Below are 18,972 nucleotides of genomic sequence, written 5' to 3'. Positions count from 1 at the left end.
ATCACTATATATACACATTGATATGATTTCTATAAACAATTTAAAATCTTCATTCATCAATAAAAAAAATATCATTGATTATTGGGTTACTACTTTCCCCTTTCTTTCATTTATTATTGAACAAACTTAAAATTTATTTTTATGAAAATATGCCCTTCAAGAAAATAACAAAACGACATGCAGTAGTACGAAAAAAAAACATCAGAAACTTATTTAAAGTGGAAAATTTAACAATAATATAACATTCGAACTCATGATTTGATACCACTATTAAGATAATATATTTTATTTTTTACATAATATTTAATTTTCGTATCTTTATTCCATATAAAATATATCAAGCTAATAATTTTCACATTCATCATCATCATCATCTCAAAATTATTCATAAACAAAATACACCAACAACAGACCATACATAAACAAATAAATCAAAGAATCAAACGCATAGACTTAAGTAGAAGGTGGGATGAGATTGGTAGATTCCTCGATCTTGGATATGAACAACTTTTGAAAATCAGAATCTACATTAAGAGCCACTTGTTGCAGTGTAGATGAGAAAATGCTCCAAATTGATGCCTTTCCAGCTAAGTCTTGAAACAAAGGTCTGCAAATAGGATAATCAGTAAGTTTTTGTTAGTATCTGTGACATGACATACTTTAAAGTAACATAATCAATCAATTTTAATGTTATTGCATGTCACTAACAGCAACTTACTTTGTTGTTGTTACAATGGAATAACTCTCCAATCCTTCTTCACCAGCAATTTCAGCAACCACAAAGAACTGTGGCACCACAACCAAATCACCAGCCTCAACTCGAGTGCTTAACACACTCTTTCCATTGAAGTCCACAATTTCAATCTTCCCACTTCCTCTAGCAATATAAATCAACTCAACCGTAGGACTCACCGGGTATGATGGAGCCTTGATAGCATTGGGTTCAAGTTTTACTCTGATCAAGCTTAACCCAACATCCTCAATAAAACCAAAATCTTTCTCTGTTAAGGTTTTCACCAACCCGGCTTTTTCCACAGCATTTTCTGGCTCTGCACCATCTATATTATACACTAACTTTTTGGTATTGTTCAGTTGGGGCTCAGGCATAGGTTGAGTTTTGTCTAGTTTGATGATCAAAACTCCAGTTTGGCTTCTTGTGAGCTTTTCCACTTCATCTTTTTCTAAGCCATAGATCTTGCTCGTGAGATCAGTGGAGAAGCCTCCTATAACTCCTATAGCCCCAGTTAGAAAGAAATAGGTGAATTTACCAGGAATAAGAGCCTTTGAAGTTTCTCCAAGAAAAACAATGATCAGATCCGTGTCTCCATCGTTGAACCACCAGGAGACAGCTCCAACAGGTACTGCTATAACGTCTCCTTCCTTAAGTTTAACAACCACCTCTTCTTTGCCGTCGGGGAGAACCATCCCAACTACTCCATCACTCCCTGCAAAGTTTCTTATATAAACAACTTAGTAACTGGAAGTTAAGGTTTGTATCTATATATGGTGAAAAGCGAGGAGAGAATAGAAAAGATATATATGTAAGGGTTCTGACCTTGAATGACATAACCTACTTTGGATGAATCTGCATAATGAGGAAGAGCAAAGCCACGAGGCTGAAGCTGAAGGCGACCAGCACCAAGATTTTCCTTGGCCAGAAGTGGCACTTGAGAAGTTGTCCAAGTGTAGTAACCTCCACCCTCTCCCTCAAACAATGCTTCAGCTTTCTTTGGTGTTAAGTCTATCGCCATTCCTTCGAGTTTCCCTTTGCTCACAAAAATATATGATAGTGGCTATATATAGAATTCTATATATAAGGCCGTTGGAAAACCATTAACAATATAAAATATTAAATTATTGGACGCGTGAATCTAGGTTATCTACTTTCAAAAACTTCAATTATATATTTCAACTGTTTGAATTTATCATTAATCTCGTTTTGTCTTTTTCTAAATTTATAACGAATTTTGAAGTTTACATTTTACGAGTCAAATATGTTTTTAGTTGCGTGTTAATTTTTGCTTGTTATAATTCTTTTACTTTATATTTTTTAATTAAAATTTATTAATTTTTAATTTCTAATATTATATATGACATTAATTAACTATTTATAAATTTTTCAAACTTTATTTTGTTGCGATTAGTAAGAAATTCTTTTACTTTTAATTAAATAATAAAATTTAATCTTAATTTTATTTCATCTTACCTTGTTTTGTCATCTCATATATATCAGACCATTATTCTAGCTAACTTCTTTTTCATATTGCTATGCTGTATTTTGCTTTTTCTTTGGTGTTTGCGTGGTTGTATTTCAATTTGACAAATTTGAAACTTTTGTCTTCTTATTATGAAAACCTAATATAAAATTATTTTTGATTAGGTACACTTTGATTAATTTCTCTAATGATTATCTTTTATCATACATTATTAGTTCATAGATATTTATCTGGATAAGTTCAATTTTTTATATTACTCATAAAGAAACACACACATATATTACTTGTGAACTTTTGTTTTGTTATATCGGTTATTTAAAAAATAAATAAGGACTAATTTTAATAATTAAAAATAATCAATTATTATGGTGATAAATTTAAATACTAATTAATAAATTAAAAATTATCAGTAATTAAAATAATTTTTATTATAAATAAAAAGTTATAATTAATTTTAAATTAGTAATTAAAATAGTTTTTACTATAAATTAATTTTTAAATTAGTTATTACTATTTACAACTAAGGTTTTGATTATAAAAGAAATTGGTTTTTAATTAAGAAATTAATCTTTAAATGTATTTTGAATTACAAAATATGTCATTATTTAAAATTTTTCTTATAATATATTAATTTTATAATCAAATTTTGTTAATGAAAATTATGTTTTTTTGTTAGCAAGAAAAGAACATTATTAAATAATATAACTTCTAAGTTAAGGTTACGATGATTCAACAACTTGTCAAGATAGATATAAGAGTTTTAGAAAAATAATAATTATTTTGAATATTTTTCATTAAACTTAATATAACTCAAACCCACTTATATATTAATTATAAATTGACATTATGCTTTGATATTATATTAAGAGATAGACTTTAAGTCTAATTCAATCTTACAAAATCAACTAATAAAATAAAATTTGTATCCATTTATATATTATAAATTGATTTTCGATTATAAATCTTTCCACATTCATTCTAAACGTGTTCAACTTCAACTTAATCGAAAAATGTCATCACTTAAACAACTATTTATATTTTTAACAATAATATTTTATACATACAAGAAATATTCAAACAAGATATATGAAAAACTACTAAAAATAATAAGTTTTAATAAACTAAAATAAATAAAGTGTAAAATTCTAACTAATTTTATAAGTCAAATCAAACCTAATTTGTACACAAATATGTTGAATGCATAATATGTGTATACCAACTAATAATGGTCACATGAACAGCATGCGTTGGCAAGGATGTGGCAAGCCAGATCCTAAAAAACCGAAACAAATCCTCATGAATTCATTATTGCTAATGTCAGAAATAGGTGAAAATAACATACATCTACTTTAACTCATGATAAAATAGGTGAAAATAACAGAAAAATGTAAATCTTATAGTTAGATCTTTTCAAGTTGACAATTCTTAAAAGAGATTTTGAGTCTAATCAAATCTCCTGATACTGAGATATGTTTTTTTAAAGAGATTTGGTTTGTCAGAAGAGATTTAAACATTATAAATAGCAAAACACGTGACATTTTGGAATAAAAGGGTACGAAATGAAATGTTTGTTTAATATAACAAGTAATTGCACACAACAATTATTCACAGCTATGAATTAAATACAAGCAATTTGATCCTATTATATAATATTACATGCATTTTTTTGTGTGTTTAAGTTATTTTTGTTAATTAAACAATTTTAATAAATAATGCATCACATGTCACATGTCATTACCATTAATTTGATAAAAAAGTTACATGAACTTATTTTTTACCCTTAGGATAAAACTGATCCATATTACTAAATGCAAAATAGTTATTATAGTTTATCTAAATAATTTTTATAGTTTATCTATTATGTAAGTTAAAGATTCAACATTTGATTAATATGATAAAATAATACTATATAAGTAAATGTAAGAGTTTAATTAGATTTAAAGTTCATTCTAACATAAAAAAATTGTGTTAGAAAATGCACATTAAGTAGTTATATGATTGTATTGTTTTTTCAATTTTAGATTTTATAAGATTGCGGTGGGTCATTTGAGCCATGAATTTACTCTTTCTAAGCTGCAATGCTGCAAAGCTTGGAGTAGGCAATGGCAATCGGCCGTGTTTCTCATCAATACAACACAATGTATGCATTTTCGTTTTGATGGTTCGAAATAGAGCATACTATTTTGATGTTTACTTCCATTTAACGTTGTGCCAGCTGGAGGGTTTAATATTAAATTAAGAATTCATGGGTCCCACTAATGGTACAAGAGGATGATTTTGTAGTTTTGGTTTCAGTTTTTTTCACTATCTATTTGAATTTGCTCATTATTTAACATTTTCGGTCCCCGTAGCAAATGTTTGCGCTTCCATCTGCTGTCCTGAGCAAGTTGTGCCCCCTAAGTAGTTATCATTTATTGAGGTTTGTTCTTTCCTGAACCCTAGTTCAGAGGTAACTGTGTGGTTTATTTTGAGTGGTATTTGGTTTTGTTCTAGAAACTACTTAACACTCTTCAAATTCTTTTTAACAAATACTTTTGATTTTTAAATTGAAGATTTAGATGGTATGCCCAGGGAGGGGGATGTGCTTCCTTCTTCATATTTTCAAGCTGAAATATTTTAGGTTTACGTCTTTTCAAGATAAAAAATGAGATGTATCGGTAAAAAACACTGTAAAGCTTAAGTCATATCAAATAATAATAAATACATTTTCTATTTATGATGTGTATTATGTTATTTATATTATATTTTATGGGATTTTTTTTATTTGGATAAACTTGGTCCAAATGGCTTGATGTTGGATTTAGGTTTGTTTTCTTGTTAATTGATTTGAATTGTTTAATTTTTTTTGCTACTTAAACATTGTTGGTGGTGGGTGGGCTTTAGGGTTTCAGTGCGATGATTGCATATTACAGGGTGTCCTTCAGGGGCTTTATGGTCTGAGTTAGTTGAGACATGTTCTGGTGAAATTCCAGTAATAGTATGTAGGTTTTTTACACGATTCTTTTTTGTGTGTATCATATGTGTTCGAGTATATTTAGGTCACTCGCGTCTAAATGCACTCAAACCTTATGACGACGAGATAAGGAAGGTTGGTTACATACATGTTAGCCAACCAAAATAATGCTCCTAACACGTTCGAATACATTTTGACCACATGTGCTTACATGTACTTGGTCCTCATGGTATGATCCAACGTCATAACAACTTAGCTGAATACATGCTGGTCAACTAAAATCCACATCTAGAAAATGTGAACTGAATTGATTAGCTTAAGATCATGATTAAGCAAATGAATTAATCAAAGACTAATCAAGGTAATTAGCCACCTAGGCTAGGCCCATCAAGGTATAAACCCGATAAACATGGTATAATAGCACATTGATTATGTTAATTAATTATCACATTTATTACTATCTGACTCATTTGATTGACTTGAGCATCATAATGTCTTTTGTAGGCATAACCCCATTCATCTAAGAGATAATATGTACCTAGAAAAAAGACAAGTACCTTTGAGTTGGAGCTTGAAGTGCTCAGAGTGTTTGAAGTTGGAGTATTTGCATAGTATGTTCAGCTTTGTGAAAACAATTGACACTTTCTGTTGAATTGACATATATTCTGTAAAAAAGACGTGTTACATAATGTGTTTTGGTAAATTAGCTTACTCTTTTAACTTTGTTTGTTTGTATGTTTGTAATGATTATCTTAATAGTATAAACAGAGGATAATGTTTAAGTTCATTAGGTATAAAACATGAATAAGGTTGAAATATAAAGTAAGATGTTTGTTTTTTTTTTATTTTTTTGTTTATTTTAGTTCAATGTAATATTACTATTTAATTATACAAGATTTTGTTATATATATTAAATGTTATAGTAATGTTCAGAATAATTTTAATAGCACGTATTTTTTGAGTTAACAATTTATAATATCAAATATGTAATGATTTCTTTAATAATTTATATTATTAAAATGAGACATTACATAACAATTAAAATAATAATAAAAATTTAAGTGTTTTCTTATATGGAATTCATAACTTAATGTTGATTTTTTTTATAATATTAAATAATTAAAATATGATATTAAAAATATAAATAATAACAAATAAAATCATCACCATTTTACTTTTTTAGATTAAATTGTTTTTCTTTCTATTTATTTTTTATCTCTTTTTTGTGTTTTTTAATTAAATATGTTTTTAATAATTACATACATTTATTCATTTTATAAGTTAAACAATCAAAACATATAAAAAATTTAAAACAAAGACTAATTTAAATTTTACATTATTTATGAACTAAAAGCATGTTTAATTATTTATTTTTTATTCCATGCTCAGTTGAATAAAGATATAACAGTTTCATGCTTAAAGACACAGTAATCGTTTGAAGCCTGAAATAGTTTTTGGTCTTCTCAATTATCTAATCCGAAATGACAACAACGGTGGCACCGCCACCTTCGTTCAACCCTTCTCAAAACCAAGCATTAACATGGCGTCTCTCTCTGTTACTCCCAAACGCTGCGTTTTGCTCTCCACGTCTCATGAAGAAGAGCAAGAAGAAGAAGGCAATGTCTTGGTCAATTTGTGCTCACTCCTTGCCTTTCGACCTCTCTCCTCCTCCCATCGATCATGACTTTCTGGTAATTTTCCGATGCTTCTAAGCTTTCTTTCTCGTTTCTTGCTTTGCACTCTTATCATTTGCGACGTGGCGGAATCGCGGGGTGTGGCGGCGCGATAGCGGCGCACCCGAGGTATTCCGTAATATTACGAACAAAACCTCACGTTAGGGATTTTATGGTGCTATTTTTGGGATTTGGGACTTCAACATACACTAGGCAGTGAAGAAGACTGAAGAAGCCTGCTGCCAGCAGAAGAACTGGAAATTGATGAAGTTCTAGAAGAGGAAGAGGAATGAATCTACATCTATAATTGTAGTCGAAATGATAAAGAAAACGACTTGGATAAATTATCGCGGTAGAGAACTTGGTTTTATCATTTTTTGGAGAAATAAAACATAATATTTTTTATTTTGGTTCCTGATTGCAAAAGTTTTCAATTTAGTCTATATATTCATAATTTCCAATGTTGTTCTTGTTGTTTGCTTCTGTTTTGTATTGTGAGACCCGTATGGAGTTAGTATTAAGTATACAATACACAGGGATTAAGTTGTCACAGTGAATGTTACAATAGTATTTCTGATCCCTGCATTTTCTACTTGGTTCATAGAATTGATTGTTATACCTAACCAAATTTAAAACGAGTCTAACGTATATAGACTAACAATATATTATATCTTCTTTTGTTTTTTTTAAATACCCTTAGATATTGCTCAATAAGAGAAGAAAAATCAGGGGACTAAGTGCATTCTTTTGACTGTCAAATTGTTATCGTTACTCATTGCAGGATGCTGTCAAAACTGCAGGCGCAGAGGTTTCTGGGGATGGGATCATTGAGACGTTTCATAATGACGATGAAGCCCTGGATGCTGTGGAAAATGGGGTTGTGGTACGTATTCTCTTTTATGCTTGTGGTTTAGTGTGTTTTTTTATTCTCTCTGCTTGACTAATAATATAAACCACAAAAATCAATGCTTACTCTATTTATTTTTTTGAATTGATATGCTTGATCTAGGCAAGGAAAATATGGTAATTCCTTATGGCTTATTTTGTTGGCACTGAATTCTTTTTTACTTTGATGGTTCACTTTGGCACTCACTCTTAAAGAGGAGTAATGTACTATAGTTTTTGAAATTGTGGTACAGACTTAGTGTATGTCTTACAAATTTAATAGTAAAAGATACAGACTCAGTATTATCCTTTTGAAATTGAAGACTTGAATGTCAAATGTTACAAACCGAGTACTAGAAATTACAGATTGAAAAATTGAAGTCAGCGAACTTTTATACCTGAGTATGTAAACTTTTGTGTTTTTAACTTTTATTAATTAATAACTTCTATTACTTACTCTAGAAATTCTATTATTTAGTCTGTAGTTTTAAACAAACAAGTAAATAGAGTACTAAAGTAAAAACTTATCACCACATATCTAATTTTGGTTAAATCTCTGACGTTGTACTTTCCAACTTTACAAAAAGTGAACTAACTTATTTAGCTATCAACAAGTTTTTTAAAAGGTTAACACAAATTTGAAGTCTCGTAGTTTCATGCTTACCAAATTATATACGTATACTAATTATAGAGATATATTAGTATGTTGTTAGTTAATGTAGAATTTAGTTGTATGCTTAATTTAATTCTTTATGACATCCAATGGCATAGGTTGTTGATCTTTCACACTTTGGCCGGATAAGAGGTACTTGCTTTTCCTGCACCATTGCCTCTCCACACAAAACCAATGCATTTTCTCAGCCATACTGGGATTATATAAAATAAAACTGCTGCTAACAAACAAGTATAAGAGAATTACTGACAAAAAAGGTAGAAATACTTTTTTTTTTTTTAATTTTAGTGAATTGTTTGATGTTCAAAAATGTCTTTTATGTTAGAATAAATAGAAACTACAGTTTCAGAGAAAACCCACACATGACCCACACTGCACCATTTCCTCTCCTAATTTGCTGCTTACCAATAACCCCGTATCTTTTTGAGAACTTCAATCGGTTCAAAATCCTAAAGCTTGGAAGGACCTTGACTGTCCATAGACCATAGGGCTTATATCTTTGGGTCATAAAGTAAAAGTAGGGTTTACACAAAAGTTCTACAGTGTTGTCGACAGTTTGCACTTTGTATTCAAGTCAGGGGACATATTAAATGACTCTAGCATCGGTACTCCGTGAGATAGTTTTAGCATGAGGTAGAGTGGGTCTGTCTGTACACATCTACAATGGGCTCTTTGTGGGTTCTTCACCTTATCTCTTAAGTGATTGAGAGATCAGTCATTGACATATTTTATTGTTTTCTTAATTTTGCATGCAAATATTTGGGCTCATTTAAAACAAAGTCAGTGGAGAAGATCGCATTCAGTTCCTTCACAACCAGAGCACTGCAAACTTTGAATGTCTACATGAAGGACAAGTATGTGTTGGGAGAAAGTAGCTTTGTTTCTATATTTATGTATTATTTGCAAGTTCTTGTTAGTTTGTTTTTATACTTCATTTTATAAATTGATGATCAAATAATTCAATCTCTAACTGCAATCCTTAGGGATGTGACACTGTTTTTGTGACACCAACAGCTCGAACAATAGATATTGCTCATGCATGGCTCATGGTAATTTTCTATTATTCATCATTCTGATGCTCAGAAAATTTATGTGGTTATCTTTTCTTCAATTATCTTAATTATCATGTAGCTGATCACTTTCTTTCTCTTGTTGCTTTTTGATAGAAAAATGCGATAACATTAGTGGTTTCTCCGGAGACCTGTACGACCATTATGGAAATGCTGAACAAGTAGGTAATTTCTTGTTAGTTGAAATGTCAGGATTTACCAACATAAGTAAAATTAAAAGGATATAGAGAAAACAAATACATTGTTGTTGTTTTTTTCATAATGAGCATTATGAAATCAAATACATGAGTTAATCTTTACATGTAATGATTTTAAGGTACATATTTTTTGCTGATAAGGTGGAGATTCAAGACATAACTAAGCAAACCAGCTTTTTTGCTATGGTGGGACCCAACAGTGGCCAAGTAAGGTACATTTTTATGCCTATTTATTGTCAAGATTTAAAGTGTTGGTAATTTTCAATATAATGAAATGAGCAGGTGATGGAGAACTTGAACCTTGGTGATCTTGTTGGAAAACCATATGGTACACATCAACATTTTAATGTAAGCATGATCAAGTAGGTTAATTTTGTTAAGCGTGTGCGTTAAGTTCTGGTTGTCTTTCTCATTCCCAGTTTCTCTGTACGAGATACTGGTCATGTATGTTTAATAATGACTGCATAATTTTATGTCTTCTTTTTATTTTCCAAAACAGCTCCAATGATCAATCATGTCTTATTTGCTGGTTTTTAGCTTCATATATTTTGTTTATCACAGATAACTTTCATAGTATAAGAAATACATATTTTGGTTATTTATATTGCTACTGAGTATATAATGACTTTTGTAATTGCAACTTTTATTTTTAGTAATAATGGGGAAAACTCAAGTCTCTTATTGACTGGAGATAGTGCCAAAATTACATGATATATAATGAGGGTACTCTTCATCTTACAAGCTGATTTGAGTTAAGCCTAAACCACTTCGAAAGATAATATTAAAGTCTATCATAATCATTCAAAGGGTTAAGTAATAGACTTACCAAGCCCAATAGTATTGGATGTGAGTGGGTGTATTGGGAAAAAGCCCAAGTCCTATATTGACAGGATATAGTGCCAAAAATACAATGTATAAGTGGAGACAATCTTCATCGTACAAACCATTTTTGTAGGATATGTGTTGTGTTTTAAAGTATAAGAGGCAAAAGAATGAAAAGGAAAACTGATATATATTATTGAGCATAAGCAATAAATATTTATACTACATAATTTGTAACAGACTTAGAGAAATATCTACTAAATTTAATTAATTAAATAATGCATAAAATCCTCCTAAAAATAAGATAGGAATATATTTTTATTTAACTTATTTGACTCCTTCAACCAAATGTTGTTTGAGTCACAAAATTCCAACAATCTCCTCCTTGACTCAAAATCAGCATATACTAAGTTTTTTCATCCTTGACCGTATCATCTAAAGTTCTTTCACTTTTAGAAGTCCTGATCATAATTTCTTGCTTAGTCTTTACGTCCTTACAATCTTCTGCAATTTTCTCATCTATTTGTAGTTGCTCTTTTGGCTTTTCCGCATTTTCAGCTTCTGCTTCGGGAAGAGTTGTCTTAGGCTGCTCTTCTTCCTCTAATTTTTCTGGTTCATTTTGGCTTTCACCAACTTTAACACCCACTAGCTCTACTTTCTTGCCATTCAGAGATGAGGTTTTTTTAGGTCCTTTGACATCCTGCAGTTTGTTTGTTGCTTCCAAGATTTGTCTTTTGGAAAAGGCAACCTTGTTTGTTTTTCATATTGCAAAGTTGCGCATACGGGTGATTTCTCTTCCAGTTGAGGAAGCCCTTGTACCTGCATATTGTCTTCAGCCTTGTGCACAACAAACTGCTCTTCATCAATCAAATTCAAAGCAAAGCTCTTGCCTTTCATTTGAACTCTGAATAATTCTTTATTATCTGAATCATTAATCATTTGCATCTCAAGTTCTTGAACCAGATTCAAAGCTTGCATTCTTTTGATTCTCTCAGTGCCTTCATACTCTTCCTTCAAAAACTTCCAGATTTCATATGCCGTTTTCAACGTCATTATTCTGTTGAGAATGACTGGAGATATGACTGTGAACAAAATTGATTTGGCTTTGGATTTTCAAAGCCTCTTTTCTTTGTGACTTTTCATTTGAGCAACCGTAGGATTATTTGGCAAGGGAGGCACTTCGTAGTCCTCTTCTACTGCTTCCCATACATCGTTAGCATCTAGATATGCTTCCATTTTGACAGCCCACATTTGATAGTTTTGTCCATCAAATACAGGTATAGAAACGGTAGTAAAAGATGTTTGAGATTCCATCTTATGTGTGGTGGCTATTTTGTGGTTGTAGGTGTTTGTAGGTTATATCATAGATCCTGTAAGATCCTTTTTGCTCTGATACCAATTGTTGTGTTTTAAAGTATAAGAGGCAAAAGAATGAAAAGGGAAACTGATATATTTTATTGAGTATAAACAATAAATATTTATACTACATAATTTGTAACAGACTTAGAGAAATATCTACTAAATTTAATTAATTAAATAGTGCATAAAATCCTCCTAAAAATAAGATAGGAATATATTTTTATTTAACTTATTTGACTCCTTCAACCAAATGCTGTTTGAGTCACAAAATTCCAACAATATGGTTAGGTCTAAACCACTTTGTTAGAGGTAGCAAGTTCCCATGACCTGTGGTTCATGTTTTACAGAATTAAAAATTTAGGACGTGTTAAAGTGGAGTGCTAAAAGAACTCTTATTGGGTAAAAATTATGATAAGATACAAAATCACGAGTGAGGTTAATTAAATAGTGGGCCTACATGATTTTTGTGGGTTATTAAATTTCAACCAATAATAGGGAATGTAATAGAAAGAGTGTGTAGCTGGCATTTCTTGTTTAGATTTATGTTACTTCCAAAGTAGTTGACCTTCAATGGCAAAACCAAAACCTAGTAATTCCTTTTTTTCCCACTGTTTTCTCCTTTTGTTGAAAAGCTTGAAGACTCACATTATGTTTTCTTATTCTCGTGGACAACTTCTCAAATACATTTGTAATTGTAGGTTGATAAGCAGCCTGTAACTGTAGGGGTTGGAAACATAATTTCTGAAGGTGGTTTTTCATTACTGATGTCTCCAGCTGCTGCTCCTTCTATTTGGAAAGCTATTCTTGCTCAAGGGGCTATCCCAATGGGTTCTAATGCATGGAATAAATTACGCATTATTCGAGGTACTGAATGCTTAGATCTGTTCATATTTCCGTATCTCGTAGTTGTTTACTTTATTTTATGAAGGATATGTAGTTATATGTAATTATATGATAGAAACTGTATCAGCCTAGGAGAAAATAAGTTAGTGTGCTATATCATTCCTCTGTAGAAGCCAAATGTCAGTTTGATATCAGTATCTATAAGAGGAATTTACATTGGAAAGTGCAGAGATGGCTTTAGAATAATATACTCTGGACATTTAAGGGACTATGTTTTCTCCCTCCAACCTTTCTATCCACTCTTTTTTCTACCCGGTGTCTCTTTCCCTTCCAAAGACCCAAACACCCCGATTGCCATTTCTGTCAATTTGTTACACCAGTAAAGCCTATACTGTTATAGCACTGGAGTCCCTAATACATTCCATCCGACCATCCACTTCCTGGTAGCATGTACCAGGGGTTCTATCGGTGTTAGTGACATCTGATGAACGTGTACTTAGGTATATTATATATTTGATTAATGTTATGTATTAGGAGTTATTTTTGGAAGTGTTGGAGACTAAGTCATGGGCAGGTTCTTAGTCATCTCTTTATTGAGCTAACATAAATAACCAAAAAATCCTAGCCTCCATAGGTGCTATGCCAAGTTCCTATTAGCATTGGTTATCAGCACCTTCTACCATACATTATATTTGTTTATCCTCATTATCTTTTGTTCTCATTTTTAAGTTTCCATATGAAGCTTTATCTCATCCAAAGTGGGACAATTGATGATTGATGATATGTGTGCCCTTCAAATTATTGGTATTTGGGTGTTGTTTCCCCTTTTAACTGGAAAATCAATTGTTGACTTGAACTATGTAAGAAAATAAGGAATTATTTTATTGATAACAATCCAACCAATTACATTCTTATCATTTTTATTTGTAATAATCAAAACCTTTAAAAAAAAGTTTAATTGACTTTTTGGTCCCAGTATTTATGGGGGTTTATTCAATGTGATTCTGATAGGAACCCAGAATTGAAAAGAGACAAAAGAGTAATATTTTTTATTGTATAAACTAACCAACTCACAACTTATAAAGGCCCCTCAACCAACTAACCAACTCACAACTAATTCCTAATCTATTTCCTTTTATTCTGCACACATTACCCATTATATCCTATCACCTTATATCCTATCATTACACCCTGTTGCAGAACAACCTTGTCCTCAAGGCTGGAACCGTAAAGCTTGATCTTATGGCTCCTCTTCATCATCCTGTTATCATATGAAGGGAACCCATTGGCTACTACCCTCCAATTCAGGTCTAGAGGCTTGGGTGGTGGCAAATCCTCCTCCAATGACTTCCACTCTTCCTGGATTCTTTTAGCCCAATTTTTTGAAATCCTCAAAATCTTATCTCTAACTTCATCGGCTCTTGTTGCAACAACACTTTTGGCAGCTGCTCCATCTACTTGCAAACTCTCATGTAAAATTTCCACACTTCCAATCTGTGTTAGTGTTGCCCAACTCTCACATAGCATGCTTCTCTTGTTCCCTTCAACTCTCTTTAGTAGATTTGTTGCCAGATTTTTCCAAGAAAGGTTCTTGGATTTTTGGTGCGAGGTCTTGAACCCCTGGACTACATTTTCTTTGCTGTTTGGGTGTACTTTTACTGATCCTTTGGTGTTCTGAACTTCCGTAGCATTTGTTGCCCTTGTTGTTTGACCTTGGGTGCCAGTCCCTTTATTAGTGGTCAACTCTTCTCTTTTCACCCACGGAAAGACTGGTTTTTCCTCACCTTTTCTATCTCCAATATTGTCAATGGCATCCTCTTCTCCTTTTTGCTCCCAATTGATTGAATTGTCTCCTTCACCTGAGTGTTTCTTTGCTTTCTTGATTTCTTGCAAAAGTTCCTCTCTTGCTCTGTAGACAGACTCAACTGGGTTGCTCCTTGACACCATTGTTTTAACCCCAGGCCTCAACATTTCTTCCCCCTTCTTCACTGTTTTGACATACACACCACAACCTACCACACTATCTCCACTAAAACCAGCAACTTTTGCAACTTTCTCAATAACAGTAAAAACAACAGCTTTTGCTACTTTCTCAGCAACAGGAAAACAACAACTTTTGCAACTTTCTCAGCAGCAGTAAAAACAACAACTTTTGCAACTTTTTCAGCAGCCGTAAAAACAACAACTTTTGCAACTTTCTCAGCAGCAGTAAAAATAGCAGCTTTTGCAACTTTCTCAGCAACAACCACACCAATGTCTCCATCACAGTTTTCGTCATTGCCTTCCTCTCCACATATATTTTCTTCTCTCCACATATATTTTCTTCTCTCCTGTCCTGCCCTCTAATTCTTGCAAAACCATCAACACTCAAAACAGCAGCTTCCATTTCTCTTTTCTTCTCACTATTGGTTGAATTTTCTCCTCCATACGAGGGTTTCTTGATGTCTAGAAGACTATCTTGCCCAGCCTCCATCCTTATCATTCCCTCTTTCTTTCCTTTCAAGACATCTTGAAGAAATTCCTCTCTCCTTTCTATTTTTCCTCTGTTAACAGAATCTTGATCTCCTTCTACAGACCCTGGACTGCCTTCTAATCCTTTTTCTTGGTTCCACACTCTTCCTCCAAGAACTCTCAAGAGTTCGCTGGTTTCCTGTGGCATTTCTTGCATATTTCTTCTCCATTCTGTTAGCTCCCTTTTCTGTTTGCTGGCCCACCTCTTCACAAAATCCATCCTTCCCTCCAGGGCATTCATTCTTCCATCCACCCTTCCCTCCAAAGCCTTCATTCTTCCTTCCATCACGCTTCTCTCCCAATGATCCAGCACTCCTCTCCTAAGGATATTCGACAGGTCGGACCAATTGATAGGAACCCAGAATTGAAAAGAGACAAAAAGAGTAATATTCTTTATTGTATAGATTGTATAGAACACAAAGAATAGGAGAGCACTCTCTCCTCAAAGGTTTCCCCTTCACAAAGAGCCAAAGCTCAATCTACAAGATTATCCAAAGTCCCCTAACACAAGACCTCTCTGCCTTCTTATAAAGGCCCCACAACCAACTAACCAACTCACAACTAATTTCTAATCTATTTCCTTTTATTGTGCACACATCACCCATTATATCCTATCACCTTATATCCTATCAGATTCCTTGTTTTTTTATTCTCGATTTAGTCCCCATTTTATTTATAAAAGGATTTAATGTGATCTCTTCCATTAGATTCATGTTGATGCCGTAAAGAGGATGATGACGTGATAGTGTAAATGACAATGTGGTTGTGTGAATATTCAAGATGACTTTTTTAGCTTACCTAATGTGGCCTGCATTTGTCAATGGTGGTTGATCTAGAGAAACTCGCACATCTGAGAAAAGAGAAAGTGGCAACTAGAATAAGAAGCTTGCAAATTCTAAAATAGACAATCTTGCGGAGTTGTTATTTTTAGTTTATTGTACATTTTCTTCCTTTCGAGTCTTGGAATGTTGTCAACACCAACATCGTTGTTGGGTGATAATGTTAATTTTTTCCATTATTGTTGGTCATTTTATATTAACAAAATTGATTCTTTCTTAGCTTTTAAATTTGTTCTCATTTTGACCCATTATTTTGTAAATAGTTGGATTTTGGTAACTCATCTAATTATATCTTTAATCCCCATTATTAGCAGCATCATCATCCTCCTCCTTAGCATCCTCTTCCTCATCTGCATCTGCACCAGCTCGAGTTATGTTCAGGAGGACGATGTTGATGATGATGATGAGGACTCTGATGAGAGTGATGATAACTTCTCATGAGTTAGAGCTAGAGACCCCTCCATTCACTCACAGGACCTTTTATTTTGCATTTTTATGTTTTTAATTTGAGTTAGATGTTTACTTCTCTAGTTTGTGTGAGCTTGTTTAAGTTGTCTGGCTTGATAGACTGTGCTTGTGCATGTATATGAAATGATGCTTGAGATAGTTCAATTTAGCCTAACTTGTGGTTGCTTTCACCATGAAAAGTTGAGTAATGCCTTGTATTTAACTGTGATCAAAATTCATGGCAGTTTGTGTGATGATGTTTGTGGAACCGAGTTTAAAACATGTGAGATGTTGTGCCTTAGAATGTTTGGTCTGGATTGCATTACTTTGGAATCACTATTGATTTTGCTTGAGCCTCTCTTTGATTCATTTATTACCATGTTACACATGATTAAGGCCATTATTCAATTATACAGGATTGATTGGTTGAGCCAAACAGCCCACTTTGTTTAACTTACAAAACCTTTGAACCCTTTAGGATAAACCTCTCATGTTTAGAACCTTAAACCCAATGAAAAGTTCCACTACCCTACCTTGATTTGTAGAACATATCGTTCAAGGTCGTGAGAACAGTTCAAGTTTGGGGGAGTCCCTATTGTCACAGGTTCATCATTAAAAAAAAAATTCAAAATTTCCAGATTTAAGGGAAATAAAGTGGGTTTAGTCAACATAATTCTTCTCGACCCGACTATGTAAAAAATGCTTCAAGCCCATGTAGACTATTGGTGCATGAAAGAACTCTTTTTGTAGTGTCTATTTTGGAGTGCACTATCTTCTTCTATTTAAGAATTGGTAGTGTTACTACTAACAAGTATTGGATCTAGAAAAAGATAGTCCTTCACAACACAGGGAACTACAGTTTGAGTCCCCTATTGGGTTATGTGTTTACAGTTTTTGTTTGATCATGCCTCAACCAAATTGCTTCTTATGTAGGATATTTGAAACATGATTAATAGTTTCACTCCCTATGATTCTTTTATCCAGTTTTGATCATTACTTGACTTCTTAGGGAGGCCTGCCCCTGGAATGGAGCTTACAAATGAATTCAATGTGCTGGAGTCCTGTCTATGGAGCTCAGTTTCTCTAAATAAAGGTGTGGAACTGGTTAACCCAATCTGCATAAATTGTTGAAACCTGCTGGATATTTAGTTTGATTATGAAACTTTTCAGGTTGTTATAAGGGACAGGAGACTATATCTAGGCTCATTACATATGATGGAATCAAGCAGAGGTTATGGGGAATTCATCTTTCTGCTGCTGCAGAACCTGGCAGCATTATTACAGTGGATGGGAAAAAGGTGCTATTTAATTTCTTTTGAAAAATGTTCATTATGTTCTTGAATACAGTTAACACTGTATTTCCACAAAGTAATCCCGGTTGGAAACTAAAGATGAAAGGTATGGTGAAAACTCCAGTTACAACGTTTCTCTGGAGAAAACCATTTTATCAAAGAAATAATAGTGGTTCCCTGAGTCAGCTTGATGCTTGTGATGTTGGGCTGTGTTCTGTTAAAAATAGATAACTGATTTTCTCCCTGAACAGGTCGGAAAGTTAACTAGCTACACTTCTGGAAGGAAGCATTCCGAACACTTTGGATTAGGTTACATAAAGAGGCGGGCTGCTTCGGAGGGAGACACTGTAATTGTAGGAGACAACATCAAGGGAACAGTGGTGGAAGTACCTTTTCTTTCTCAGCAACGCCAACCAGCTGCCACTTGAACTTCCTGATTATTGAGGGTATTGATACCATTATTGTGCTTGTGTCGTGACGATGATTGGTGTTGTTGAAGAAATTCATGCACAATACTAGAAAATTTGATAAACTGTGTAAAGTTTTTTTCTTATCTGTCACATTTGCGATGAATTTGTGTATCTTAGGACAACTGGTCAATGGCACCAATCTATCATAAGAATTCATCTTTTGCTTCATTTCTTTTTCTTGGATGTTGCCTCTTTTTCCAGGGTACCTTCGAATGACCTTTTTAACACGGAGCAGACTGAGACCATTCAAATTAGGGGTCTCAATAACTTTTTCGAATTTGTGATCTTGTGTGCCAAACTAAAGGTGTTTCCTTTCGCCAATTAAGGCTGCTGCAGCAGTCTAATCTTACTTTTTCGGTCAAAATGCAACCGTTGTTCCTTTTTCACCAACTTGCGTAGACACTATACAAAGTAGAATGTTATTATCGTATAGAATTTGAATATAAAAATCTTATAAAATTTATACACAATTTTGCTACGTTATTCTTAGTAGAGCTTTGAAACAAATTTTCAATTAATTAAAAAATATCACGATTAATCTTGGAATTACCAAAAGCTTGTTTGCGTAGATAGCCAATCTTACAAGTCAAGTATGAATCCAAGTCAATTGTCATAAACGAGGTATAAACAGTATTAAAGAATGCAATTGACTTTATTAGGCTGTGGCTGTTCACTTGTATACTTCAATTAAATGTTATATATCTGATACAAACTCTTACGAC

General features: G+C 32.8%; 2 protein-coding genes across 4 annotated transcripts; one reads left to right on the top strand and one right to left on the bottom strand.

Moving 5' to 3' along the window:
* Positions 1 to 333: 333 nt before the first annotated feature.
* On the bottom strand, positions 334 to 1,783 carry LOC108318748 (legumin B-like). The gene is made up of 3 exons (XM_052879505.1): positions 1,556 to 1,783; positions 719 to 1,445; positions 334 to 607 (listed from the first exon to the last, which is right to left on the bottom strand). Exons 1-3 carry the CDS (start codon positions 1,749 to 1,751, stop codon positions 454 to 456), a joined length of 1,077 nt encoding a protein of 358 aa, XP_052735465.1. The 5' UTR covers positions 1,752 to 1,783; the 3' UTR covers positions 334 to 453.
* Positions 1,784 to 6,588: 4,805 nt separating this feature from the next.
* On the top strand, positions 6,589 to 18,418 carry LOC108322881 (putative transferase At1g60990, chloroplastic). 3 transcript variants are annotated; one of them, XM_017555162.2, is made up of 12 exons: positions 6,594 to 6,860; positions 7,624 to 7,725; positions 8,499 to 8,532; positions 9,181 to 9,254; positions 9,384 to 9,449; positions 9,567 to 9,631; positions 9,787 to 9,874; positions 9,950 to 10,015; positions 12,547 to 12,712; positions 17,498 to 17,581; positions 17,659 to 17,786; positions 18,032 to 18,418. In XM_017555162.2, the coding sequence occupies exons 1-12, from the start codon at positions 6,651 to 6,653 to the stop codon at positions 18,206 to 18,208; spliced, it is 1,260 nt and encodes a 419-aa protein (XP_017410651.1). In that variant the 5' UTR covers positions 6,594 to 6,650; the 3' UTR covers positions 18,209 to 18,418. The 3 variants fall into 3 exon arrangements, with proteins under 3 accessions (XP_017410652.1, XP_052731502.1, XP_017410651.1); XM_017555163.2 differs by lacking the exons at positions 17,498 to 17,581; positions 17,659 to 17,786; positions 18,032 to 18,418 and adding an exon at positions 16,356 to 17,466 and having other exon boundaries at positions 6,589 to 6,860; XM_052875542.1 differs by lacking the exons at positions 17,498 to 17,581; positions 17,659 to 17,786; positions 18,032 to 18,418 and adding an exon at positions 16,353 to 17,466 and having other exon boundaries at positions 6,589 to 6,860.
* Positions 18,419 to 18,972: the final 554 nt, after the last annotated feature.

Source organism: Vigna angularis, chromosome 1 (assembly GCF_016808095.1).
Source record: "Vigna angularis cultivar LongXiaoDou No.4 chromosome 1, ASM1680809v1, whole genome shotgun sequence".
Lineage (NCBI taxonomy): Eukaryota > Viridiplantae > Streptophyta > Magnoliopsida > Fabales > Fabaceae > Vigna > Vigna angularis.
This window is presented reverse-complemented; position numbering and strand designations above follow the sequence as displayed.

Bases quoted from the DNA above. Each gene is read 5' to 3' on its own strand.
- LOC108318748 (XM_052879505.1), bottom strand. From the start codon at position 1,751: ATGGCGATAGACTTAACACCAAAGAAAGCTGAAGCATTGTTTGAGGGA. The intron at 1,446-1,555 runs GTCAGAACCCTT...GAAACTTTGCAG, and splicing joins AGTAGGTTATGTCATTCAAG to GGAGTGATGGAGTAGTTGGG. The intron at 608-718 runs GTAAGTTGCTGT...TCCTATTTGCAG, and splicing joins TCCATTGTAACAACAACAAA to ACCTTTGTTTCAAGACTTAG.
- LOC108322881 (XM_017555162.2), top strand. From the start codon at position 6,651: ATGACAACAACGGTGGCACCGCCACCTTCGTTCAACCCTTCTCAAAAC. The intron at 7,726-8,498 runs GTACGTATTCTC...CCAATGGCATAG, and splicing joins CTGTGGAAAATGGGGTTGTG to GTTGTTGATCTTTCACACTT. The intron at 17,582-17,658 runs GTGTGGAACTGG...GAAACTTTTCAG, and splicing joins CTCAGTTTCTCTAAATAAAG to GTTGTTATAAGGGACAGGAG.